We start from the raw sequence: 27635 nt of genomic DNA on the forward strand, positions 1-27635 counted from the left end.
TAAACGAGCAGAGCTCTGCTTGCCCCTGACCTGTCAGCTGGGTGGTTGGTACCATTGGACATTCTGTTGGCTAAACGAGCAGAGCTCTGCTTGCCCCTGCCCTCTCTCCATAACATCTCCCTCCACCTCGGAGTCTCTATCACCTCACAGTGAACACAGCCTGAACACTGAAACATCTGATACTTATGGGAAGAGATGCATTATATAGGAAGATATATAGTAATATATATATATATATATATATATATATATATATTATAGGAATATATATATATATATATATATATATATATATATATATATATATATATATATATATATATATATATATTATAGGACTGCAGGTTAATTAATCTCTCTCTCTGTGTTTTGATCTATCTCTCTCTCTCTGTCTCGGTCTCTACCTTCTCTCTTTCAATTCAATTAAATTCAGTTCAGGGGCTTTATTGGCTTGGGAAACGTGTTAACATTGCCAAAGCAAGTGGTGTAGATAATATACAAAGTTAAATAAACAATAAAAATGAATTCCTTCTCTTCTCTCTCCCTCCCTCTCTCTACTTGGTTCTCTCATAACCCCCCCACTCCCTCACTCCCTCCCTCCCTCCCTCCCTCCCTCTCTCTACTTGGTTCTCTCATAACCCCCCCACTCCCTCCCTCCCTCCCTCCCTCTCTCCTTCCCAGTTTCTACATTCCACTGTCAGTTCCACTTGGATCCCTGAGGGAGTATCGTGGAGGAAAGTGGATATGAGGTAGCAATAATGAAAAGAGAGAAACTAAGTTGAAAGGTTTTCCTTTGCCAGTAATTGTTATTTCTGTCCCCCTCTTGTTTTCTTTGTTTTATGTGTGTAAATTCATTCTCACTCTTTTGCTCAAGCTTTATGTTGTATTTTGTTGTGACTCAAAACTAAGATCCAACAGAATGTGATCTCTTTCATCGCCTCCATATGTAGAAGCAGGTACATCGCTAATAATTACCCTCCGACAAGCGACAAGATGTCACGCCCGAGGTCTAAACTCACTGAGAACAGAGGAGATCCCAGATACAAGACTGTTATTATACAGTCACAGCAAAATACGGGACAAGTCAAAGAAGAAGGAGAAAGAGGACCCACCGATCACAACCCATCTCCCAGCCTCACCCATCAATCACAACCCATCTCCCAGCCTCACCCACCAATCACAACCCATCTCCCAGTCTCACCCACCAATCACAACCCATCTCCCAGCCTCACCCATCAATCACAACCCATCTCCCAGTCTCACCCACCAATCACAACCCATCTCCCAGCCTCACCCACCAATCAACCCATCTCCCAGCCTCACCCACCAATCACAACCCATCTCCCAGCCTCACCCACGATCACAACCCATCTCCCAGCCTCACCCACCAATCACAACCCATCTCCCAGCCTCACCCACCGATCACAACCCATCTCCCAGCCTCACCACCAATCACAACCCATCTCCCAGCCTCACCCACCGATCCACAACCCATCTCCCTCCACATCCGCTCCCACCACCTGTCCTGTTTTCCTCCCCAGCCTCACCCACCGATCACAACCCATCTCCCAGCCTCACCCATCAATCACAACCCATCTCCCAGCCTCACCCACCACTCACAACCCATCTCCCAACCTCACCCACCACTCACAACCCATCTCCCAGTCTCACCCACCAATCACAACCCATCTCCCAGCCTCACCCACCACTCACAACCCATCTCCCAGCCTCACCCACCAATCACAACCCATCTCCCAGTCTCACCCACCAATCACAACCCATCTCCCAGCCTCACCCACCACTCACAACCCATCTCCCAGCCTCACCCACCAATCACAACTCATCTCCCTCCACCTGTCCTGTTTTTCCTCCCCCAGCCAGCCTTGTTAACGTGTCTAACTCTCTCAGACTCAGAGCCAGTGTCACAGGGCAGGCAGGTTCAAGGTCAGAGGGCAGGCGGATTCAAGGTCAGAAGAAGCAGATTCAAGGTCAGAAGAGGCAGATTCAAGGTCAGAAGAGGCAGATTCAAGGTCAGAAGAGGCAGATTCAAGGTCAGAGGGCAGGCAGATTCAAGGTCAGAGGGCAGGTAGATTCAAGGTCAGATGGCAGGCAGATTCAAGGTCAGAGGGCAGGTAGATTCAAGGTCAGAGGGCAGGCAGATTCAAGGTCAGAAGAGGCAGATTCAAGGTCAGAAGAGGCAGATTCACGGTCAGAGGGCAGGCAGATTCAAGGTCACAGGGCAGGCAGATTCAAGGTCACAGGGCAGGCAGATTCAAGGTCACAGGGCAGGCAGATTCAAGGTCAGAGGGCAGGCAGATTCAAGGTCACAGGGCAGGCAGATTCAAGGTCACAGGGCAGGTAGATTCAAGGTCAGGGGAGGAGGATTCAAGGTCAGAAGAGGCAGATTCAAGGTCAGAGGGCAGGTAGATTCAAGGTCAGGGGAGGAGGATTCAAGGTCAGGGCAGGCAGGATGATCAGACAGGCAGGAAAGTAGCCCAGAGTCAGGCAGTGGTCAGACAGAGTACGGTGAAAAACACGCTGGTTGACTTCACTAAACATACAAGACGAACTGGCACAGAGAGACAGGAAACACAGAGATAAATAGACTGGGGAAATAAGCGACACCTGGAGGGGTGGAGACAATCACAGGGACAGGTGATACAGATCAGGGTGTGACAATATGTAATTGACTGTGATTCTTTTTGCTTGGTGCAAGTAAACCAGGAGCATAGACTCAAAAGTCCAAACCCGGTCCATCTGGAATTCTAGGCAGCTGGTAAAGCAAACACTTAAAGCTATTTGAAATGTTTCAAATACTATTTGAGCCCAGGTCTGCTGAGCAGTTCTCTGCTAAGACAGTGTATGGCATCTGGTTAAGAAAGATAGAAAAAGACACATGGTTACTGAATAGCTGGAGTTTTCTCTAGTGAGCTTGGCTATCTCTTCAGTGAGTCATTATGTCTATAAATAGCAGTGTTTGTTATGTAGCTCAGAACTGTTTGCCAGGTTAATGGAGACATTATTGTTAAGTATCTCAGAGCTGCTAGCCAGGTTAATGGAGACATTATTGTTGTTAAGTATCTCAGAGCTGCTAGCCAGGTTAATGGAGACATTATTGTTGTTCAGTATCTCAGAGCTGCTAGCCAGGTTAATGGAGACATTATTGTTCAGTATCTCAGAGCTGCTAGTCAGGTTAATGGAGACATTATTGTTCAGTATCTCAGAGCTGCTAGCCAGGTTAATGGAGACATTATTGTTCAGTATCTCAGAGCTGCTAGCCAGGTTAATGGAGACATTATTGTTCAGTATCTCAGAGCTGCTAGCCAGGTTAATGGAACATTATTGTTCAGTATCTCAGAGCTGCTAGCCAGGTTAATGGAGACATTATTGTTCAGTATCTCAGAGCTGCTAGCCAGGTTAATGGAGACATTATTGTTCAGTATCTCAGAGCTGCTAGCCAGGTTAATGGAGACATTATTGTTCAGTATCTCAGAGCTGCTAGCCAGGTTAATGGAGACATTATTGTTCAGTATCTCAGAGCTGCTAGCCAGGTTAATGGAGACATTATTGTTCAGTATCTCAGAGCTGCTAGCCAGGTTAATGGAGACATTATTGTTGTTAAGTATCTCAGAGCTGCTAGCCAGGTTAATGGAGACATTATTGTTCAGTATCTCAGAGCTGCTAGCCAGGTTAATGGAGACATTATTGTTCAGTATCTCAGAGCTGCTAGCCAGGTTAATGGAGACATTATTGTTCAGTATCTCAGAGCTGCTAGCCAGGTTAATGGAGACATTATTGTTCAGTATCTCAGAGCTGCTAGCCAGGTTAATGGAGACATTATTGTTCAGTATCTCAGAGCTGCTAGCCAGGTTAATGGAGACATTATTGTTCAGTATCTCAGAGCTGCTAGCCAGGTTAATGGAGACATTATTGTTCAGTATCTCAGAGCTGTTTGCCAGGTTAATGGAGACATTATTGTTCAGTATCTCAGAGCTGTTTGCCAGGTTAATGGAGACATTATTGTTGTTAAGTATCTCAGAGCTGCTAGCCAGGTTAATGGAGACATTATTGTTCAGTATCTCAGAGCTGCTAGCCAGGTTAATGGAGACATTATTGTTCAGTATCTCAGAGCTGCTAGCCAGGTTAATGGAGACATTATTGTTCAGTATCTCAGAGCTGTTTTCCAGGTTAATGGAGACATTATTGTTCAGTATCTCAGAGCTGTTTGCCAGGTTAATGGAGACATTATTGTTGTTAAGTATCTCAGAGCTGCTAGCCAGGTTAATGGAGACATTATTGTTCAGTATCTCAGAGCTGCTAGCCAGGTTAATGGAGAAATTATTGTTCAGTATCTCAGAGCTGCTAGCCAGGTTAATGGAGACATTATTGTTCAGTATCTCAGAGCTGCTAGCCAGGTTAACGGAGACATTATTGTTCAGTATCTCAGAGCTGCTAGCCAGGTTAATGGAGACATTATTGTTCAGTATCTCAGAGCTGCTAGCCAGGTTAATGGAGACATTATTGTTCAGTATCTCAGAGCTGCTAGCCATGTTAATGGAGACATTATTGTTGTTAAGTATCTCAGAGCTGCTAGCCAGGTTAATGGAGACATTATTGTTCAGTATCTCAGAGCTGCTAGCCAGGTTAATGGAGACATTATTGTTCAGTATCTCAGAGCTGCTAACAGGTTAATGGAGACATTATTGTTCAGTATCTCAGAGCTGTTAGTACTATATCTCAGAGCTGTTAGTACTGTATCTCAGTGCTGTTAGTACTATATCTCAGAGCTGTTAGAACTGTATCTCAGAGCTGTTAGAACTGTATCTCAGAGCTGTTAGAACTGTATCTCAGAGCTGTTAGAACTGTATCTCAGAGCTGTTAGAACTGTATCTCAGAGCTGTTAGTACTGTATCTCAGAGCTGTTAGTACTATATCTCAGTGCTGTTAGTGCTGTATCTCAGAGCTGTTAGTGCTGGATCTCAGTGCTATTAGTTAGTTTGTTAATGAAGACCTTATGGTTCCAGGCAAAAATCTAGAAACACATTTTCTATTGTTTGTCCCCATAACTGTCAAAATATATGAACGTATTTGAATTGGGCTGTCAAATCACTAAGTATTGAAGTAATTGTTTTTCATTTACTCCTGAGGTGCTGACCTGTTGCACCCTCTACAACCACTGTGATTATTATTTGACCCTGTTGGTCATCTAAGAACGTTTGAACATCTTGAAGAACGATCTGGCCTTAATGGCCATGTACTGTTATAATCTCCACCCGGCAAAGCCAGAAGAGGACTGGCCACCCCTCAGAGCCTGGTTCCTTTCTACCCAGCACAGCCAGAAGAGGACTGGCCACCTCTCAGAGCCTGGTTCCTTTCTACCCAGCACAGCCAGAAGAGGACTGGCCACCTCTCAGAGCCTGGTTCCTCTCTACCCGTGCCAGAAGAGGACTGGCCACCCCTCAGAGCCTGGTTCCTCTCTACCCGTGCCAGCCAGAAGAGGACTGGCCACCCCTCAGAGCCTGGTTCCTTTCTACCCAGCACAGCCAGAAGAGGACTGGCCACCCCTCAGAGCCTGGTTCCTCTCTACCCGTGCCAGCCAGAAGAGGACTGGCCACCCCTCAGAACCTGGTTTCTCTCTACCCGTGCCAGCCAGAAGAGGACTGGCCACCCCTCAGAGCCTAGTTCCTCTCTAGGTTTCTTTCTAGGTTCCTGCCATTCTAGGGAGTTTTTCCTAGCCAAGGGGGTTTCTGAGTTGCTTGTTCTTTGGGATTTTAGAATGGGTTTCTTTATAAGGACGTTGTGACACCTTATGTAAAAAAGGGCTTTATAGATAGTTTTTTTTTTTTGAGCTAAGACTGTCTCAGACCCAAGGTAAGTCTAGCCTGGCCCTAAATCTGGTTTTACTGTCTTACCAAGTCCATGCGACAGTTACCATACAATGGCAAGACAGCACAAACACATCTTGGACCAGGCTAGGTTAAGCCTATATATTCTTGGACAAAAAAAGTACTTTGAGGGGAGATTCTATATTGAGTCCAGGAACAGAATAGTTAGGCTTCATCTCCGTATGTCAAAACCAGCCTATATTGCAGCATGGTATTTAGCTCAGCCACAAGCTGGTATATAATGCCATCTAATGGAGACTGATGGAACACCGCTCTCTGGTCTATTCTCACCATTCACTCACTAACTTGCAGTGTTGTTCATGAAAACCTCTACAGGATCGGTGTGTGTGTGTCGTCGTCCCCCCCCCGAACATTTCCCAGGACATAGACTTATCTGATATTGGCAGGAAGCTTAAATTCTTGCTAATCTAACTGCACTGTCAAATTTACAGTTAAATAATGGCATGCTATTGTTTGAGAGTTAATAGCTATGAACTTGAAAAGTTAGAAATCAATTAGGCACATTTGGGCGGTCTTGATACAATATTTTTTTCCCAGAAATACAATGGTTCATTGGATCAGCGCCTGGGCTGGAATAACGCATTATGGCCTTTCTCTTGGAAAAGCTGACGGTACAAAATGAATAAAACAGGTTTTTTTTCCTTTTTTTGTATTTTCTTTAACCAGATCTAATGTGTAATATTCTACAACATTCCTTTCACGTTTCCACAAACTTCCAAGTGTTTCCTTTTCATATGACATCCAGAATATGCGTATCCTTGCTTCAATGCCTGAGCTACAGGCAGTTACATTTGGGTCATTTTTGGCAGATCCTTCGTACATTTACATCATTTAGCAGATGCTCTTATCCAGAGCAACTTTCAGTAGTGTATACATTTTCATGGGAATCGAACCCTGACGTTGAACACGCCATGCTCTACCTCCTGAGCTAAATAGGTGATTTGTTGAGATAATGCCTATGTACTTGTTATGCATGTGCAATAAAGTGCTTATAGTACCCTTCAAATAGAGGACCATATCCTCTCTCCTGATTGGACCATTACAGTAAACGACTACCAACTCTGTTTGACATGTAAAAATACACACGAGTGTAACGGTTGGCTTAACTGTCACACTGACAGGAAATCCACAACTCCAGTTCTGTTATTTAGTATAGCTCCACCAATCACGTGACAGCAGGGTGACAGGGTGTGGCTGGGTGCACTTGTCTTCGAGTCTGGCTGTCAAAGGACTGTTTCCTGATCTGAAGGAGAGGAGACAGACCAGGGCTGTAACAGTAGGGGGGGGAGAGGAGCATCATGGCCATGGCTTACCAACAGAAGCTAGCTGAGAAGCTCACCATCCTCAATGACAGAGGGACAGGGGTGCTGCTGCGTATGAACTACATTAAGAAGGTGAGAGAGGAGGGGGGAGATCTGTTAAGGAGAATGGCGACACTTGAACAAAAAGAAAAAACGGAACTTGAAGGAAAGACACAGGTTTTTCTCCTGATACATTCACAGCTTTCTGCCCTGTTTGTGATGGAGAACCGTGTGGATGGAAACACTGGGATGGGAAATGATCCATCATCAACATTCTAGAATGTTCTAAATCTCTCAATTATAGTTAGCTTGGTGGCTGCTGCGGAAAGAATATACATTTTCTGAGTGTCAGCTTGCCTTGAAGAGGAAGTTCACACAGGAAACCAGACTGATCTGCATCCATTCAGACTCCTGCTACGACACACTCACAAAGCCTCAGCACAGATCTGCTAACTACGTTTGTCAAAATATTGGTCTCACTTTTAAACAAAAACACAACCGAACTTTTCAGGCCCCATAAATAACTTATTATTCAATCCATGTCAGGAGGCAAAAAAAAAAAAAAAAATTGATTATACTAAATTCAATAGTTCATTTTCTGAATTGAGTGGATGAAAATGTAATTGACCCTTAACCCCTAGCCGGTTCTGTTCCAGACGTGCTTGGATCCCAAGCTTCGGCCACAATACCTGACAGACAAGACCATGGAAGCATCAGTCAAATACATCAATAAGAAGTTCCCCAACATCGACTTCAGGGGAAATAGTGTAAGTAGCAGCCCTCAATCCACCCCTTCATTCTGAATCAAATAAAACACTTTAATGACCATCTGTAAAACGTGTCTAATGTGATATGTCATGAATGAAAGCAGCAGTATCTGGTAGGCATCCAGAAACACAAGTCTGAGGTGATGGCGGCCATTTCCAGCTACTATGACTCCTTCATAGACGTTATGGAGTTCAGGGTGAGTCTTTCCAGATCACAGTTTGCCAATCTCTCCTCCAGGGCCTCCCCCCCCCCCCCCCAGCCAGGTCCACTTATGTTATGTATCGCATGTCAACTAATCATCAAGCCCTTCGTTAGTTGAATCAGCCATTCTAGTTCTGGACTGTGTGGAATTGGCTCAGGAAACACTGTTCCATACAACATTTGATATTCTAAGCACAAAACTACAATCATCCGAACATAATTAACATATAAAGTGACTATATATTTTTTCTCTCCTCCGAATGAAGTAATATATATATTTCAAGGGAAGTCAAATCGAGATGTGTTGTTGTACAAAGGGAAGTGTGTCCTGTGCCTTTATTCATTATGTGTAATGACAGTCACAGTAGTGGACTGTAGGGGGGGGGGGGGTTCATGACTGTGATGATAATACACATACAACTATACACATCAGTATATCATCCAATTTCAGAATAGAACATTTTCAAATATATTCAAAATGCTGATACAAGAAATAACACACAGATGTTTCCCTCAATTTCTTTGGATGGGCTGTGGCATTTCTAAAAGGACTCTGTATTATTTATAATGGTCGCATGAGGATAGTCAGGAATTGCAGGTGTTTATTCCATGTAGCTGTCTGTACTGTTACAGAGCAACAGGAACACATCAACCCACTGCGTTACGTGACGTCTGTACTGTTACAGAGCAACAGGAACACATCAACCCACTGCGTTACGTGACGTCTGTACTGTTACAGAGCAACAGGAACACATCAACCCACTGCGTTACGTGACGTCTGTACTGTTACAGAGCAACGCGAACACATCAACCCACTGCGTTACGTGACGTCTGTACTGTTACAGAGCAACGCAACACATCAACCCACTGCGTTACGTGACGTCTGTACTGTTACAGAGCAACGCGAACACATCAACCCACTGCGTTACGTGACGTCTGTACTGTTACAGAGCAACGCGAACACATCAACCCACTGCGTTACGGACGTCTGTACTGTTACAGAGCAATGCGAACACATCAACCCACTGCGTTACGTGACGTCTGTACTGTTACAGAGCAACACGAACACATCAACCCACTGCGTTACGTGACGTCTGTACTGTTACAGAGCAACACGAACACATCAACCCACTGCGTTACGTGACGTCTGTACTGTTACAGAGCAACACGAACACATCAACCCACTGCGTTAACGTGACGCCTGTACTGTTACAGAGCAACACGAACACATCAACCCACTGCGTTACGTGGACGTCTGTACTGTTACAGAGCAACGCGAACACATCAACCCACTGCGTTACGTGACGTCTGTACTGTTACAGAGCAACGCGAACACATCAACCCACTGCGTTACGTGACGCCTGTACTGTTACAGAGCAACGCGAACACATCAACCCACTGCGTTACGTGACGTCTGTACTGTTACAGAGCAACGCGAACACATCAACCCACTGCGTTACGCGGACGTCTGTACTGTTACAGAGCAACGCGAACACATCAACCCACTGCGTTACGTCACGTCTGTACTGTTACAGAGCAACGCGAACACATCAACCCACTGCGTTATGTGACGTCTGTACTGTTACACAGCAACGCGAACACATCAACCCACTGCGTTACGTGACGTCTGTACTGTTACAGAGCAACACGAACACATCAACCCACTGCGTTATGTGACGTCTGTACTGTTACACAGCAACACGAACACATCGACCCACTGCGTTATGTGACGTCTTACCTGGCTGTACCGAGCCTGTGTTCTGACCACAGATTAACTCTTTTTTTTTTTTTTTTTTTTCAGGATCATGTTTATGAACTGCTGAATACAATTGATGCCTGCCAGTGCTTCTTCAACATTGTGAGTACAGCATCCCACACTAGTAGATAGGATAGGGTATCTACTCTGCCCCCTAGGGCCACTGTAAGTATCACAACATACAGTTCATTTATATGTTATCGTGTTAACCTACTTTTTTAACCTGAATCATTAATTTAAAAACATGTCATGCATTTATTAATGTAATTATGCATTCATTTATTCACGCATGCATTCATTTATTCACGCATGCATTCATTTAATTATACATTAATTTATTCGTGTACGCATGCATTCAATTATGTATTCATTTATTCGTGCATTAATTTATTCATTCATTCATCAGGCGGTGAACTTTGATTTCACCAAGAACTACCTGGAGCTGATCATCACATATATATCTGTCATCGTCATGCTTTCACGCGTGGAAGACAAGAAGGTCCTGGTGGGCATGTACAACTGTGCTCACGAGATGTCCAATGGCAGCAGGTGGGGCCAGTTACGTCTATCAACCTTTCAAATACAGTTTTAATTTAAGGAAGTGATTCGGGAATTCAAATTGAAATGGAAACAATCCTCATTGAAGATGATTGAGCTCGTGTTCAATACATCTTTCATTGACATTTCTGAACAGACACCGAATTAATTAATTTTCACGTGTAAAATACCTAACCAGATCACATTACTCACACTGCACACTCATTTCACTCTTAAATTAAATTTATGACAGAAATTAGCTGACACAGGCTTTTCCCACTCGTCCAATGAAAGATGGCATTTAAATGTCCTTTTATGATAGAAAACCTGATGTTTTCATCATTCATCAAAGGATGGTATTAGCTGCAGTACGGCTGGGCAACATCCAGTCACAACAAATTAAATCCTCTGTAACTATCAATATAGCCAAGCATCGCAAAGATGATTACCCATAATTAATAGCTTTTTAATTGGCAATAACACATCCTTCCATTCATTTCCCAGAGTGCATAACAGTACAATTACATTTTCAGTCCTCCCATTTCACACCATATTTATTTATGTAGCTAAAATGGAAAAGAAGACATTTATCTTGATCAAAGGCACAGAGGAGGAGGAAATACTGTACAGACAGGAAACAGAGTCATTTTCCTCCAGTCACTTCATAATAATCCCTAAGATAGAAGATAGAGAGCCACTGGAGTTTAGAAGGAGAGGTGTACCGTACCACTACAGCAGGGTAGCCTAGTGGTTAGAGCGTTGGACTAGTAAACCGGAAGGTTGCTGGAGCGAATCCTGAACTGACAAGGTAAAACATCTGTCGTTCTGCCCCTGAGCAAGGCAGTTAACCCACCGTTCCTCTGAACAAGGCAGTTAACCCACTGTTCCCCTGAACAAGGCAGTTAACCCACCGTTCCTCTGAACAAGGCAGTTAACCCACTGTTCCCCTGAACAAGGCAGTTAACCCACTGTTCCCTGAGCAAGGCAGTTAACCCACTGTTCCCTGAGCAAGGCAGTTAACCCACCGTTCCTCTGAACAAGGCAGTTAACCCACTGTTCCCCTGAACAAGGCAGTTAACCCACTGTTCCCCTGAACAAGGCAGTTAACCCACTGTTCCCCTGAACAAGGCAGTTAACCCACTGTTCCCCTGAACAAGGCAGTTAACCCACTGTTCCCCTGAACAAGGCAGTTAACCCACTGTTCCCCTGAACAAGGCAGTTAACCCACTGTTCCCCTGAACAAGGCAGTTAACCCACTGTTCCCTGAACAAGGCAGTTAACCCACTGTTCCCCTGAACAAGGCAGTTAACCCACTGTTCCCCTGAACAAGGCAGTTAACCCACTGTTCCCCTGAACAAGGCAGTTAACCCACTGTTCCCTGAACAAGGCAGTTAACCCATTGTTCCCTGAACAAGGCAGTTAACCCACCGTTCCCCCTGAACAAGGCAGTTAACCCACCGTTCCCCTGAACAAGGCAGTTAACCCACCGTTCCCCTGAACAAGGCAGTTAACCCACCGTTCCCCTGAACAAGGCAGTTAACCCACTGTTCCCCTGAGCAAGGCAGTTAACCCACTGTTCCCCTGAGCAAGGCAGTTAACCCACTGTTCCCCTGAGCAAGGCAGTTAACCCACTGTTCCCCTGAGCAAGGCAGTTCACCCACCGTTCCCTGAACAAGGCAGTTAACCCACCGTTCCCCTGAACAAGGCAGTTAACCCACCGTTCCCCTGAACAAGGCAGTTAACCCACCGTTCCCCTGAACAAGGCAGTTAACCCCGGTTCCCCTGAGCAAGGCAGTTAACCCACCGTTTCCCTGAACAAGGCAGTTAACCCACCGTTCCCTGAGCAAGGCAGTTAACCCACCGTTCCCCTGAGCAAGGCAGTTAACCCACCGTTCCCCCTGAGCAAGACAGTTAACCCCTGTTCCCTGAACAAGGCAGTTAACCCACCGTTCCCCTGAACAAGGCAGTTAACCCACCGTTCCCCAGAGCAAGGCAGTTAACCCATCGTTCCCCTGAACAAGGCAGTTAACCCACTGTTCCCCTGAGCAAGGCAGTTAACCCCCTGTTCCCCTGAGCAAGGCAGTTAACCCCCTGTTCCCCTGAACAAGGCAGTTAACCCACCGTTCCCCTGAACAAGGCAGTTAACCCCCTGTTCCCCTGAGCAAGGCAGTTAACCCACCGTTCCCCTGAACAAGGCAGTTAACCCACCGTTCCCCTGAGCAAGGCAGTTAACCCCCTGTTCCCCTGAACAAGGCAGTTAACCCACCGTTCCCCTGAACAAGACAGTTAACCCCCTGTTCCCCTGAGCAAGGCAGTTAACCCATCGTTCCCCTGAACAAGGCAGTTAACCCACTGTTCCCCTGAGCAAGGCAGTTAACCCCCTGTTCCCCTGAGCAAGGCAGTTAACCCCCTGTTCCCCTGAGCAAGGCAGTTAACCCCCTGTTCCCCTGAACAAGGCAGTTAACCCCCTGTTCCCCTGAACAAGGCAGTTAACCCACCGTTCCCCTGAGCAAGGCAGTTAACCCACCGTTCCCCTGAACAAGGCAGTTAACCCACCGTTCCCCTGAGCAAGGCAGTTAACCCCCTGTTCCCCTGAACAAGGCAGTTAACCCACCGTTCCCCTGAACAAGACAGTTAACCCCCTGTTCCCCTGAGCAAGGCAGTTAACCCATCGTTCCCCTGAACAAGGCAGTTAACCCACTGTTCCCCTGAGCAAGGCAGTTAACCCCCTGTTCCCCTGAACAAGGCAGTTAACCCCCTGTTCCCCTGAAGAAGGCAGTTAACCCACCGTTCCCCCGAACAAGGCAGTTAACCCACCGTTCCCCCGAACAAGGCAGTTAACCCACCGTTCCCCTGAACAAGGCAGTTAACCCACCGTTCCCCTGAACAAGGCAGTTAACCCACTGTTCCCCTGGCACCACATGGTATTGATGTTGTCATGAGTTGGTCCTGTACATGACAGGGGCCCCACATGATATTGATGTTGGCATGAGTTGGTCCTGTACATGACAGGGGCCCCACATGATATTGATGTTGGCATGAGTTGGTCCTGTACATGACAGGGCCCCACATGATATTGATGTTGTCATGAGTTGGTCCTGTACATGACAGGGGCCCCACATGATATTGATGTTGGCATGAGTTGGTCCTGTACATGACAGGGGCCCCACATGATATTGATGTTGGCATGAGTTGGTCCTGTACATGACAGGGGCCCCACATGGTATTGATGTTGTCATGAGTTGGTCCTGTACATGACAGGGGCCCCACATGATATTGATGTTGTCATGAGTTGGTCCTGTACATGACAGGGGCCCCACATGATATTGATGTTGTCATGAGTTGGTCCTGTACATGACAGGGGCCCCACATGATATTGATGTTGTCATGAGTTGGTCCTGTACATGACAGGGGAAGTGTATACATGTATGAATGTGTGGTTGATTTGACGAAGTCATGATTGATTGTTTGTTTGATTGATCCTCCAGTGACCCTGCGTACCCCCGCCTGGCTCAGATGTTTATGGAGTATGAACAGCCCATTAAGAAATTGACTGAGGAATTCGGCCCTCACACTAAGGTAATTGTCAATTGCGTATTCACGTATTCAATTCACATATTCACAAAGATGCCAGAGATTCCGAGTTGGATGACCGTTAAAAAAAAAATAATCCCAGTCGGATCTCGTTGAAAATAAATGTACTTTTTGATGTTGTCTTGAACGCACTGAAATCGGAAGTCATAGATTTCTGAGTTCACAGTTGTTTTGAACTCGGCATTAGTCTTAGCGCAGGGAGGGAGAAAACGGCAGAGGATCCGCCTCTCACCGTCCCTGCTCTCTCCTTCATTTCCTCTGGTGAGACTGACCAGAGAGAGGGGGACACGGTCTTCCACCTGATGGAGAAACTCAAGTCGCACCGAATCTGCCTCAGGCACAAATTCATGTTGTTCCTTTGACCAGAGAAAGTGAAACACTCCTCGATATTAAAATAGACATGATGAGCTGCCAGTAATATTTAAACACGCGGGGCTGACGATACACTTGGCTACTCATTCATTGCAGCTGCAGTGGGACTGGAAGTAGAGAGAAGCACGTTTTATGTTTAGTAATCATGTTGACTAAAGACAGTGTTGACAGTGCTGAATTATTATTATTATTACTATTATTTTTTACAATAACGCTTTGCTGTATCATTTGACAGTCTCTCTCTGTGGTCAGGGTTTTTTTACACGTTATAAAATCTTAGGTAGGCTATCAAACACCGCTGTGGCCGGGGTCGGGGAAGTTCTGTAGGCACGGTGATTTGAGCTATCCGATTGGCCAGCGCAGTAGGCAAACTCGATTTAGCCACAGATCTCCTAGTTCACCAGGTAGGCGGAGTTTGTCTTCTCAGACAAATTTAAATGGTTCACAATGGCAACACTGTGTTTACCTGATGCACAGGGCTTCTGAATGAAGCGCATTTACCACCAACAGCGCAACACAATAAAAAGGAACGTAAGCCTTTATAACACAGCCTTTACTGTTGGCTTGAAGATCAACCGGGTGGTGATCACTGCACTAGGGTATATTCACGATTGTATATTCTCTAGGGTAATGTTAACTGTATATTGAAAACGACTGTAAATGTTAGTGGGTCATTATTCCTGAAAACCAATGGTGATCATGATTTTGACTGCTATTCGGCTTTATAACTCTATCACGGAGCTCTCCCTCTCTCGCTCCCACCCTCTCCCTCCTTCCCCTCTCTTCCCAGGGTGTGACGGAGGCCCTCCTGTCCCTACAGATGTTGTATCCCAGGAGGAACCTTCCCGCAGAACAGTGGCGCAGCGCTCAGCTCCTCAGTCTCCTCAGCGCACCTGCCTCCATGCTGGACCCTGCCTGCTGCGACACCGTGAGACTGCCCTCTCTCTCCCTCTTCTTCTCTTCTCTCTCCCCCTCTTCTCTCCTCCCCTCTCACCTTTCCCCATCTTCTCTTCTCTCCTCTCCTCTCTCCCCCTCTTCTTCTCTTCTCTCTCCCCCTCTTCTTCTCTTCTCTCTCCCCATCTTCTCTCTCTCTCCTCTCCTCTCTCTCCCTCTTTTTCTCTTCTCTCTCCATCTTTTTCTCTTCTCTCTTCTCCTATCCTTTCTCCCCCTCTCCTCTCTCTCCTCATCTCCTCATCTCCTCTCCTCTCCCTCCTCACCTCCTCTCCTCTCCCTCCTCACCTCCTCTCCTCTCTCTCCTCATCTCCTCTCTCTCCTCATCTCCTCTCTCTCCTCCTCTCTCGTCTCTCTCTCCCTCTTCTCTCGTCTCTCTCCCCCTCTTCTCGTCTCTCTCCCCCTCTTCTCTCGTCTCTCTCCCCCTCTTCTCTCGTCTCTCTCCCCTCTTCTCTCGTCTCTCCCCCTCTTTCTCGTCTCTCTCCCCCTCTTCTCTCGTCTCTCTCCCCCTCTTCTCTCGTCTCTCTCCCCCTCTTCTCGTCTCTCTCCCCTCTTCTCTCGTCTCTCTCCCCTCTTTCTCTCCCCCTCTTCTCTCTCTCCCTTCTCTCTCCCCTCTTCTCTCTCCCCTCTTCTCTCTCTCCCTCTTCTCTCTCCCCTCTTTCTCTCCCTCTTCTCTCTCCCCCTCTTCTCTCCCCCTCGTCTCTCTCCCCTCTTCTCTCGTCTCTCTCCCCCTAAATCTCTCTCCCCCTCTTTCTCTCGTCTCTCTCCCCTCATCTCTCTCCCCCTCATCTCTCTCCCCCTCTCGTCTCTCTCCCCCTCTCCTCTCTCTCCCCCTCTTCTCTCTCTCCCCCTCTTCTCTCCCTCTCTCTCCCCCTCTTCTCCCTCTCTCTCCCTCTCTTCTCTCCTCTCTCCCCCCTCTTCTCTCGTCTCTCTCTCCCCCTCTTCTCTCGTCTCCTCTCTCCCCCTCTTCTCTCGTCTCCTCTCTCCCCTCTTCTCTCGTCTCCTCTCTCCCCCTCTTCTCTCGTCTCCTCTCTCCCCCTCTTCTCTCGTCTCCTCTCTCCCCCTCTTCTCTCGTCTCCTCTCTCCCCCTCTTCTCTCGTCTCCTCTCTCCCCTCTTCTCTCGTCTCCTCTCTCCCCCTCTTCTCTCGTCTCCCTCTCTCCCCCCTCTTCTCTCGTCTCTCCTCTTCTCTCCTCTCCTCTCCTCTCCTCTCTCTCTCTCCCTCTTTTTCTCTTCTCTCTCCCTCTTTTTCTCTTCTCCTCTCTCCCCTCTTCTCTCCTCTCCTCTCTCCCCCTCATCTCTCCTCTCTCTCCCCCTCATCTCTCCTCTCTCCCTCTCTCTCCCTCTCCCTCTCCTCTCTCCCCCTCTTCTCTCCTCTCCCCCTCTTCTCTTCTCTCCTCTCTCCCCCTCTTCTCTCCTCTCCTCCTCTTCTCTCCTCTCTCCCCCTCATCTCTTCTCTCCTCTCTCCCACTCATCTCTCCCTTCCCTCTCCCCCTCATCTCTCCTCTCTCCCTCTCATCTCTCCTCTCCTCTCCCCCTCATCTCTCCTCTCCTCTCTCCCCCCATCTCTCCCGTCCTCTCCCCCTCATCTCTCCCGTCCTCTCCCCTCATCTCTCCGTCCTCTCCCCCTCATCTCTCCCGTCCTCTCCCCTCATCTCTCCCGTCCTCTCCCCCTCATCTCTCCCGTCCTCTCCCCCTCATCTCTCCTCTCCCGTCCTCTCCCCCTCATCTCTCCTCTCCTCTCTCCTCTCCCCCTCATCTCTCCTCCTCTCTCCATCTCTCTCTCTCCCCCTCTTCTCTCCCTCTCCCCCTCTTCTCCCTCCCCCTCTTCTCTTCTCTCCTCTCTCCCCCTCTTCTCATCTCTCCTCTCCTCTCTCCCCCTCTTCTCTCCTCTCTCTCCCCCTCTTCTCTCTCTCTCTCCCCCTCTTCTCTCCTCTCTCTCCCCTCTTCTCTCCTCTCTCTCCCCCTCTTCTCCTCTCCTTTGGACCCTGCCTGCTGTGACACCGTGACCCTGCCCTCTCTCCCCCTCTCCTCTCCTCCCCCCTCTTCTCCTCTCCTTTGGACCTGCTGCCTGCTGTGACACTGTGAGACTTTTGTCCTTTCCCCTTTTCTACTCTAATCTGTTTTTTCTTTTCTCTTCATCTCTTATCTTCTGTTTTCTTATCTTCTCTTCTCTTCACTTTTTCTATTTTATTTTCCTCTTCTGTCCTCTCCTCTCTCCCCCTCATCTCTCCCGTCCTCTCCCCCTCATCTCTCCCCCTCATCTCTCCCGTCCTCTCCCCCTCATCTCTCCCGTCCCTCTCCCCACTCATCTCTCCTCTCTCCCTCTCCTCTCTCCCCCTCTTCTCTCCCTCCCCCTCTTCTCTTCTCTCCTCTCTCCCCCTCTTCTCTCCTCTCCCCTCTCTCTCTCCTCTCTCCCCCTCATCTCTTCTCTCCTCTCTCCCACTCATCATCTCTCCCTTCCTCTCCCCCTCATCTCTCCTCTCTCCCTCTCATCTCTCCTCTCCTCTCCCCCTCATCTCTCCTCTCCTCTCTCCCCCCATCTCTCCCGTCCTCTCTCCCCTCATCTCTCCCGTCCTCTCCCCCGCATCTCTCCCGTCCTCTCCCCCTCATCTCTCCCCCGTCCTCTCCCCCTCATCTCTCCTCTCCTCTCTCTCCCCCTCTTCTCTCCTCTCTCCCCCTCTTCTCTCCTCTCCTCTCCCCCTCATCTCTCCTCTCTCCCTCTCCTCTCTCCCCCTCTTCTCTCCTCTCCCCCTCTTCTCTTCTCTCCCCTCTCCCCCTCTTCTCATCTCTCCTCTCTCTCCCCCTCTTCTCATCTCTCCTCTCTCTCCCCCTCTTCTCTCCTCTCTCTCTCCCCCTCTTCTCCTCTCCTTTGGACCCTGCCTGCTGTGACACCGTGACCCTGCCCTCTCTCCCCCTCTCCTCTCCTCTCCTCCCCCCCTCTTCTCCTCTCCTTTGGACCTGCTGCCTGCTGTGACACTGTGAGACTTTGTCCTTTCCCCTTTTCTACTCTAATCTGTTTTTTCTTTTCTCTTCATCTCTTATCTTCTGTTTTCTTATCTTCTCTTCTCTTCACTTTTTCTATTTTATTTTCCTCTTCTGTCCTCTCCTCCTCTCTCCCTCCTCTCCCCCTCTTCTCTCCTCTCTCCTCCTCTCTCCCCCTCTTCTGTCCCTCTCCTCCTCTCTCCCTCCTCTTCTCTCCTCTCCTCCCTCTCTCCCTCCCTCTTCTGTCCTCTCCCTCCTCTCTCCTCTCCTCCTCCTCTCTCCCTCCTCTTCTCTCCTCTCCTCCTCTCTCCCTCCTCTTCTGTCCTCTCCTCCTCTCTCCCTCCTCTTCTGTCCCTCTCCTCCTCTCTCCCTCCTCTTCTCTCCTCTCCTCTCTCCCTCCTCTTCTGTCCTCTCCTCCTCTCTCCCTCTCTTCTCTCATCTCCTCCTCTCTCCCTCCTCTTCTCTCCTCTCCTCCTCTCTCCCTCCCTCTTCTCTCCTCTCCTCCTCTCTCCCTCCTCTTCTCCTCTCCTCCTCTCTCCCTCCTCTTCTCTCCTCTCCTCCTCTCTCCCTCCTCTTCTGTCCTCTCCTCCTCCCCCCCCTCTTCTGTCCCTCTCCTCCTCTCTCCCTCCTCCTCTCTCCCCCTCTTCTCACCTCTTTCTCCTCTCTCTCTCCCTCCTCTTCTGTCCTCTCCTCCTCTCTCTCCCTCCTCTTCTGTCCTCTCCTCCTCTCTCCCTCCTCTTCTGTCCTCTCCTCCTCTCTCCCTCCTCTTCTGTCCTCTCCTCCTCTCTCCCTCCTCTTCTGTCCTCTCCTCCTCTCACCTCTTCTCTCCTCTCCTCTCCCTCCTCTTCTGTCCTCTCCTCCTCTCTCCCTCCTCTTCTCTCCTCTCCTCTCCCTCCTCTTCTGTCCTCTCCTCCTCTTCTCCTCTCCTCTCCCTCCTCTTCTGTCCTCTCCTCCTCTCTCCCTCCTCTTCTCTCCTCTCCTCTCCCTCCTCTTCTGTCCTCTCCTCCTCTCTCCTCCTTCTCTCCTCTCCTCTCCCTCCTCTTCTGTCCTCTCCTCCTCTCTCCCTCCTCTTCTCTCCTCTCCTCTCTCCTCTCCTCTCCCCTCTTCTGTCCTTTATCCCCCTCTCCTCTCTCTCTCCTCTCCCCCTCCTCTCTCCCTCTCCTCTCCCCCTCTCCTCCCTCCTCTCTCCCCCTCCCTAGAATGTCTCGTCTGCTGATTTCAAAGGCAGCCACTGTCGTCTTTGTACCATAGTGTTCTGTGTTAGTCTCTGTGCCCCGTGGGTCTCTTCATGTGGGATTCAAAACTTCAGCCAAGAAACAGAGACCACTGCCCAAGCACACAGTGTATAGCTAATATGATGGCACTATATTTTGTATTGAGTATTGTGTCTGGATATAAATCCCTTTCGGAGAAGTTAGCGTGTGAACCTGTAACAGCCACATGTGAATGTCTTGTGTTATCATAAAGTACAATAATTCACAGGACATCTGTAAAATAATCAGAGACGACTATTGATGACTTATTATTAACTAATGAAATGACGAACCTGTGTTTCCCCACAGATGGCCTGTGAGTACTTGTCCTTAGAGGTGATGGAGCGATGGATCCTTCGTGAGTGCTAGTTATTATCTTCAGACTCAGTCTAGGCTACCTTCTGAAAAACAAAAAGACTTCAGTGGTTGCACTCTATTCACGTTGATCTCTCCTCTCCTTCAGTGGGTTACCTGCTGTGTCATAGCAGTCTGAACACCAACCAGTCATCTCAGGAGCTGTGGAAGATGGCCCTCCGCAGCGGCCTTTATCTCACCATCATCAGGGATGAGACAATCAACATCCATAAGATCACAGAGGACTACTTCGATGGCCTGAAAGGGTACGACATTATTATGACATTTATACTCTGTCCACAGAGTGATTGGACTGGGTGTCAAGCTGATTCTAGTTCCCAATGTTCTGGGCCCTGGTTCCCAATGTTCTGGGCCCTGGTTACCAATGTTCTGGGCCCTGGTTACCAATGTTCCATATCCTAGTTCCCAATGTTCTGGGCCCTGTTTCCCAATGTTCTGGGCCCTGTTTCCCAATGTTCTGGGCCCTGTTTCCCAATGTTCTGGACCCTGGTTCCCAATGTTCTGGGCCCTGTTTCCCAATGTTCCATACCCTAGTTACCAATATTCCGGGCCCTGGTTACCAATGTTCCATACCCTAGTTCCCAATGTCCTGGGCCCTGTTTCCCAATGTTCCATACACTAGTTCCCAATGTTCTGGGCCCTGTTTCCCAATGTTCTGGACCCTGGTTCCCAATGTTCTGGGCCCTGTTTCCCAATGTTCCATACACTAGTTCCCAATGTTCTGGGCCCTGTTTCCCAATGTTCTGGGCCCTGGTTCCCAATGTTCTGGGCCCTGGTTCCCAATGTTCCATACCCTAGTTCCCAATGTTCTGGGCCCTGTTTCCCAATGTTCTGGGCCCTGTTTCCCAATGTTCTGAGCCCTGGTTTTCCAATGTTCCATACCCTGGTTCCCAATGCTCTTGTAGACAACAAAAAAACATTGCTGGTTAGCATATTTTAGCATGTTTAACAATGCTCCTACAAAGGTTTTAATTGAATTATGATGGTGGCGCTAAGATGCTGTTGGGAGAGGCCCTGTCTGGTAACGTGTACCGTACTGAAGTATAATCTTACTGATAGCTCTTCCTCGTTTCGTTGTGACAGGTACAGTAAGCGTATCGCCGATATCAAAGAATGTCGCGAGCATGTTATAGTCAACAGGTGAGTTATCTGCTTGTGTATAAAACCATTTATTTTTTAACTCAAACTGAGCCTGAAATGATGGACCTGCTTCAGATAGCGCCACCAATTGGTTGAATGGTCTCTCATTTAACGTCAACAGCAAGTAGCACTCTTTTTCATGGTCCTTCGAGACGGATTTGAACCAGCAACCATGGCCACCATATGTTTAACAGTTAAAGTTAAGAATATAGATAACTATGTGTGTTGTCATATGTATGTCAGTGGAGCCATGCACAGAGAGAGGAGAGGTTTCCTGAGGAACGCCTTGAAGGAGCTGGTCAAAGTCCTGGAGGATGAACCTGGACTTCTGGGACCCAAGGTACATAACCTCTTGGGTCGGCAGTGTAGCCTAGTGGTTAGAGCGTTGGACGAGTAACCAGAAGGTTGCAAGTTCAAACACCCGAGCTGACAAAGTACAACTCTGTCGTTCTGCCCCTGAACAGGCAGTTAACCCACTGTTCCCAGGCCGTCATTGAAAATAAGAATTTGTTCTTAACTGACTTGCCTGGTTAAATACAGGTAACATAAAAAATGTAGTTCATCTGGCTAATAGTGCCAATCTATTGCATGTTCAGCTTCCCTGTATGTTTGGAGATTATCATCAGAGATGTATTACATTACATTACTGGCATTGACCTCTCGTTCTATACAATAATAAACAGACAAACTGCTATGTGTTTTTATTTCAGAGCTCTCCATGTTCAGTACATGAATATGGTCAAACAGTGATGTGTCTTTTGCTAAATATTAGTCTTTTTTTCTCTTAATGTCAATCCATCCCTAAGGTGTTGTTTGTGTTCATGGCTCTGTCGTTTTCCCGCGACGAGGTCCTGTGGCTCGTCAGATATTCAGAGAATATTCCCAAGACCAAGACTCCAGAGGACTACGTAGACTCGTACGTTTGAAGTTAGACACATAGCATACCCTCTCACCACAGCAGACCCTCTCACCACAGCAGACCCTCTCACCACAGCAGACCCTCTCACCACAGCAGACCCTCTCACCCCAGCAGACCCTCTAACCACAGCAGACCCACTAACCACAGCAGACCCTCTCACCCCAGCAGACCCTCTCACCCCAGCAGACCCTCTCACCATAGCATACCCTCTCACCACAGCAGACCCTCTCACCACAGCAGACCCTCTAACCACAGCAGACCCTCTAACCACAGCAGACCCTCTAACCACAGCAGACCCTCTCACCACAGCAGACCCTCTCACCACAGCAGACCCTCTCACCACAGCAGACCCTCTCACCACAGCAGACACTCTCACCACAGCAGACACTCTCACCACAGCAGACCCTCTCACCACAGCAGACCCTCTAACCACAGCAGACCCTCTAACCACAGCAGACCCTCTCACCACAGCAGACCCTCTCACCACAGCAGACCCTCTCACCACAGCAGACCCTCTCACCACAGCAGACCCTCTCACCACAGCAGACCCTCTCACCACAGCAGACCCTCTAACCACAGCAGACCCTCTCACCATAGCATACCCTTTCACCACAGCAGACCCTCTCACCACAGCAGACCCTCTAACCACAGCAGACCCTCTCACCACAGCAGACCCTCTCACCACAGCAGACCCTCTCACCACAGCAGACCCTCTCACCACAGCAGACCCTCTCACCACAGCAGACCCTCTCACCACAGCAGACCCTCTCACCACAGCAGACCCTCTCACCACAGCAGACCCTCTCACCACAGCAGACCCTCTCACCACAGCAGACCCTCTCACCACAGCAGACCCTCTAACCACAGCAGACCCTCTCACCACAGCAGACCCTCTCACCATAGCATACCCTTTCACCACAGCAGACCCTCTCACCACAGCAGACCCTCTCACCACAGCAGACCCTCTAACCACAGCAGACCCTCTCACCACAGCAGACCCTCTCACCACAGCAGACCCTCTCACCACAGCAGACCCTCTAACCACAGCAGACCCTCTAACCACAGCAGACCCTCTAACCACAGCAGACCCTCTAACCACAGCAGACCCTCTAACCACAGCAGACCCTCTCACCACAGCAGACCCTCTCACCACAGCAGACCCTCTCACCACAGCAGACCCTCTCACCACAGCAGACCCTCTCACCACAGCAGACCCTCTCACCACAGCAGACCCTCTCACCGTGCCACTTTCTATCAATCTCCAATATCAGCCATAAATATATACAGTACCATATTAGCATGCTCAGCAGAATGCATGGATAATATGTTTGTTCCAAGTGGCTCTCCTGTACATTAAAGTTTTGCAAGTTGCACCTAACATTAGCATTCAAGTCACACAGCTAAACAATGGAGAAGAAGATTATACAACAGCTACTGTATCTGGCTGTTAAAGCACATGAAAGTTTTACTGTTGATACAGTAGTTACTAGTTCATGTACTGTATAGTTGTACTGTTGATACAGTAATCACTAGTTTATGTACTGTATAGTTGTACTGTTGATACAGTAGTCACTAGTTTATGTACTGTATAGTTTTACTGTTGATACAGTAGTTACTAGTTTATGTACTGTATAGTTTATCTGTTGATACAGTAATCACTAGTTTATGTACTGTATAGTTGTACTGTTGATACAGTAGTTACTAGTTTATGTACTGTATAGTTGTACTGTTGATACAGTAGTTACTAGTTTATGTACTGTATAGTTGTACTGTTGATACAGTAGTTACTAGTTTATGTACTGTATAGTTGTACTGTTGATACAGTAGTCACTAGTTTATGTACTGTATAGTTGTACTGTTGATACAGTAGTCACTAGTTTATATGTACTGTATAATTGTACTGTTGATACAGTAGTTACTAGTTTATGTACTGTATAATTGTACTGTTGATACAGTAGTCACTAGTTTATATGTACTGTATAGTTGTACTGTTGATACAGTAGTCACTAGTTTATATGTACTGTATAGTTGTACTGTTGATACAGTAGTTACTAGTTTATGTACTGTATAGTTGTACTGTTGATACAGTAGTTACTAGTTTATGTACTGTATAGTTGTACTGTTGATACAGTAGTTACTAGTTTATGTACTGTATAATTGTACTGTTGATACAGTAGTCACTAGTTTATGTACTGTATAGTTGTACTGTTGATACAGTAGTCACTAGTTTATGTACTGTATAGTTGTACTGTTGATACAGTAGTCACTAGTTTATATGTACTGTATAATTGTACTGTTGATACAGTAGTTACTAGTTTATGTACTGTATAATTGTACTGTTGATACAGTAGTCACTAGTTTATATGTACTGTATAGTTGTACTGTTGATACAGTAGTCACTAGTTTATATGTACTGTATAGTTGTACTGTTGATACAGTAGTTACTAGTTTATGTACTGTATAGTTGTACTGTTGATACAGTAGTCACTAGTTTATATGTACTGTATAATTGTACTGTTGATACTGTAGTCACTAGTTTATATGTGTGTGTGTTGCAGGCAGATGGCTGAACTCCTGTTTTACATGGAGAGGTTGAGGACCCTGATGACTAAGTACAGCCGTGTGGTGCAACGCTACCATGTCCAGTACCTGGCCCAGTTTGATGCCCTGCTCCTCAACGACACCATGCAGGTACTGGGGGGCGGCGGGGGGGGGGCTCTTGTCTCCTGCCATTATGTCATCTCAAGTTCAGGATGTTCTTTCCCTAATCTCCTCCAAAGACCAGGATGCCATTACCTCCCAGGCATGTGGGTGGCTTACTGTTTGACATTTGAATTGAATAGAGACAAAATACAATGTGGTATGCCTCAAGGATCTACTCTTGGGCCTTTTATTATTTCAGAGTGGACCAAAATAATAATTGTGACTTATCATCATACTGTATATGTTATTTTTAGTCTAAGAAAGCATTTATCCCAGAGGACGTTGCTTCTATTACTGTTTTGACTATTCTGTCCTGTAGAATATGTACGTCTGTCCAGAAGAGGAATCAGTCCTGATGACATCATTTGTCTCAACCCTGTCTGCACTGACTATCAAGCAAGGTAAACAAAATGTATCTGAAATCTAGATTTCATATCTAATGCAAGGTCCTACAATCTGTAACAATCTGTCGTTCTGCCCCTGAACAAGGCAGTTAACCCACTGTTCCTTGACCAGTTAACCCACTGTTCCTAGACCAGTTAACCCACTGTTCCTAGACCAGTTAACCCACTGTTCCTAGACCAGTTAACCCACTGTTCCTAGACCAGTTAACCCACTGTTCCTAGGCCGTCATTGTGAATAAGAATTTGTTCTTAAATAAAGATAAAATGTTCCTCAACAGTGGAAAACGGAGAGGAGTTTGACTTCAGGGCTCTGAGACTGGACTGGTTAAGATTACAGGTATGGCACTTACCCTGGAAATACTTTACATCTACCACACACTGTTCCATGTTCTGAGCCTACACTGTTCCATGTTCTGAGCCTACACTGTTCCATGTTCTGAGCCTACACTGTTCCATGTTCTGAGCCTACACTGTTCCATGTTCTGAGCCTACACTGTTCCATGTTCTGAGCCTACACTGTGAACACACTGTTCCATGTTATAAGCCTACACTGTTCCATGTTCTGAGCCTACACTGTTCCATGTTATAAGCCTACACTGCTCCATGTTCTGAGCCTACACTGTTCCATGTTCTGAGCCTACACTGTTCCATGTTCTGAGCCTACACTGTTCCATGTTCTGAGCCTACACTGTTCCATGTTCTGAGCCTACACTGTTCCATGTTCTGAGCCTACACTGTTCCATGTTCTGAGCCTACACTGTTCCATGTTCTGAGCCTACACTGTTCCATGTTCTGAGCCTACACTGTGAACACACTGTTCCATGTTATAAGCCTACACTGCTCCATGTTCTGAGCCTACACTGTTCCATGTTCTGAGCCTACACTGTTCCATGTTCTGAGCCTACACTGTTCCATGTTCTGAGCCTACACTGTTCCATGTTCTGAGCCTACACTGTTCCATGTTCTGAGCCTACACTGTTCCATGTTCTGAGCCTACACTGTTCCATGTTATAAGCCTACACTGTTCCATGTTATAAGCCTACACTGTTCCATGTTATAAGCCTACACTGTTCCATGTTATAAGCCTACACTGTGAACACACTGTTCCATGTTATAAGCCTACACTGTGAACACACTGTTCCATGTTATAAGCCTACACTGTTCCATGTTCTGAGCCTACACTGTTCCATGTTCTGAGCCCACACTGTTCCATGTTCTGAGCCCACACTGTTCCAGTGTAACAAGATGTCTGTGCTGTCTCATGTTACAGGCCTACACCAGTGTGTCCAAGGCCCCACTCTCCCTCAAGGAATACCCAGACCTGGCTAAAGTGATGAACATGACCCAATTCCACACCAAGATGTTGGACAACGTGCAGGAGATGCTTCACGAAACCTCAGATCTCTCCATTCTCTGGTCAGTCTGCTCCCCCATGGGCCCCATAGAAAAAAAACATCCTCTACTCCAGTGGTATTATTAGTCTAAGGGTTGCGACCCCTTGTGGCGTCATGGGGGAATTGCAGTGGGGAAATTCTGGTGGAGAAAAAAAAAGTTTCCTGCTGAGAAAGTTTGAATACCGCTACCCCCTCTAGTCGCTACCCACTCTAGTAGCTACCCCCTCTAGTCGCTACCCCATCTAAACCCTACCCCCTCTAAACCCTACCCCCACTAAACCCTACCCCCACTAAACCCTACCCCCTCTTGTCGCTACCCCCTCTAGGCGCTACCCCCTTGTCGCTACCCCCACTAAACCCTACCCCTCTAGGCGCTACCCCCTCTAGTTCTTACCCCTCTAGGCGCTACCCCCTCTAGTTCTTACCCCCTGTAGCCCCTACCCCCTCTAGTTCTTACCCCCTGTAGCCCCTACCCCCTCTAGTCCCTACCCCCACTAAACCCTACCACCACAAGTCCATCTAGTCCTTACCCCCACTAAACCCTACCACCACAAGTCCATCTAGTCCTTACCCCCACTAAACCCTACCACCACAAGTCCCTCTAGCCCTTACCCCCACTAAACCCTACCACCACAAGTCCATCTAGCCCTCACCCCCACTAAACCCTACCACCACAAGTCCATCTAGCCCTCACCCCCACTAAACCCTACCACCACAAGTCCCTCTAGCCCTTACCCCCACTAAACCCTACCACCACAAGTCCCTCTAGCCCTTACCCCCACTAAACCCTACCACCACAAGTCCATCTAGCCCTCACCCCCACTAAACCCTACCACCACAAGTCCATCTAGCCCTTACCCCCACTAAACCCTACCACCACAAGTCCCTCTAGTCCCTACCCCCAATAGTTTCTACTCTCACTGAACCTTAGTCCATCTTGTGCCTACCCCCACTAGACCCTACCCCTCTAGCTCCTACCCCCACTAGACCCTACCACCACAAGTCCCTCTAGTCCCTACCCCCAATAGTGTCTACCCTCACTGAACCCTAGTCCATCTTGTGCCTACCCCCACTAAAC

General features: G+C 47.7%; 1 protein-coding gene across 1 annotated transcript; it reads left to right on the top strand.

Moving 5' to 3' along the window:
- Nucleotides 1-7114: 7114 nt before the first annotated feature.
- LOC124028967 (nck-associated protein 1-like) lies at nt 7115-26579 on the top strand (the record flags this gene model as incomplete). Its single annotated transcript, XM_046340849.1, has 16 exons — nt 7115-7300; nt 7864-7974; nt 8076-8171; nt 9978-10034; nt 10339-10481; nt 13958-14048; nt 15226-15363; nt 19932-19980; nt 20086-20242; nt 21081-21137; nt 21381-21477; nt 21944-22053; nt 24615-24747; nt 25079-25160; nt 25442-25500; nt 26434-26579. Coding segments are annotated over exons 1-16 (1622 nt in total), but the record flags the coding sequence as incomplete, so codon positions are not given.
- Nucleotides 26580-27635: the final 1056 nt, after the last annotated feature.

The sequence above is a fragment of the Oncorhynchus gorbuscha genome, unplaced genomic scaffold, assembly GCF_021184085.1.
Source record: "Oncorhynchus gorbuscha isolate QuinsamMale2020 ecotype Even-year unplaced genomic scaffold, OgorEven_v1.0 Un_scaffold_5138, whole genome shotgun sequence".
Lineage (NCBI taxonomy): Eukaryota > Metazoa > Chordata > Actinopteri > Salmoniformes > Salmonidae > Oncorhynchus > Oncorhynchus gorbuscha.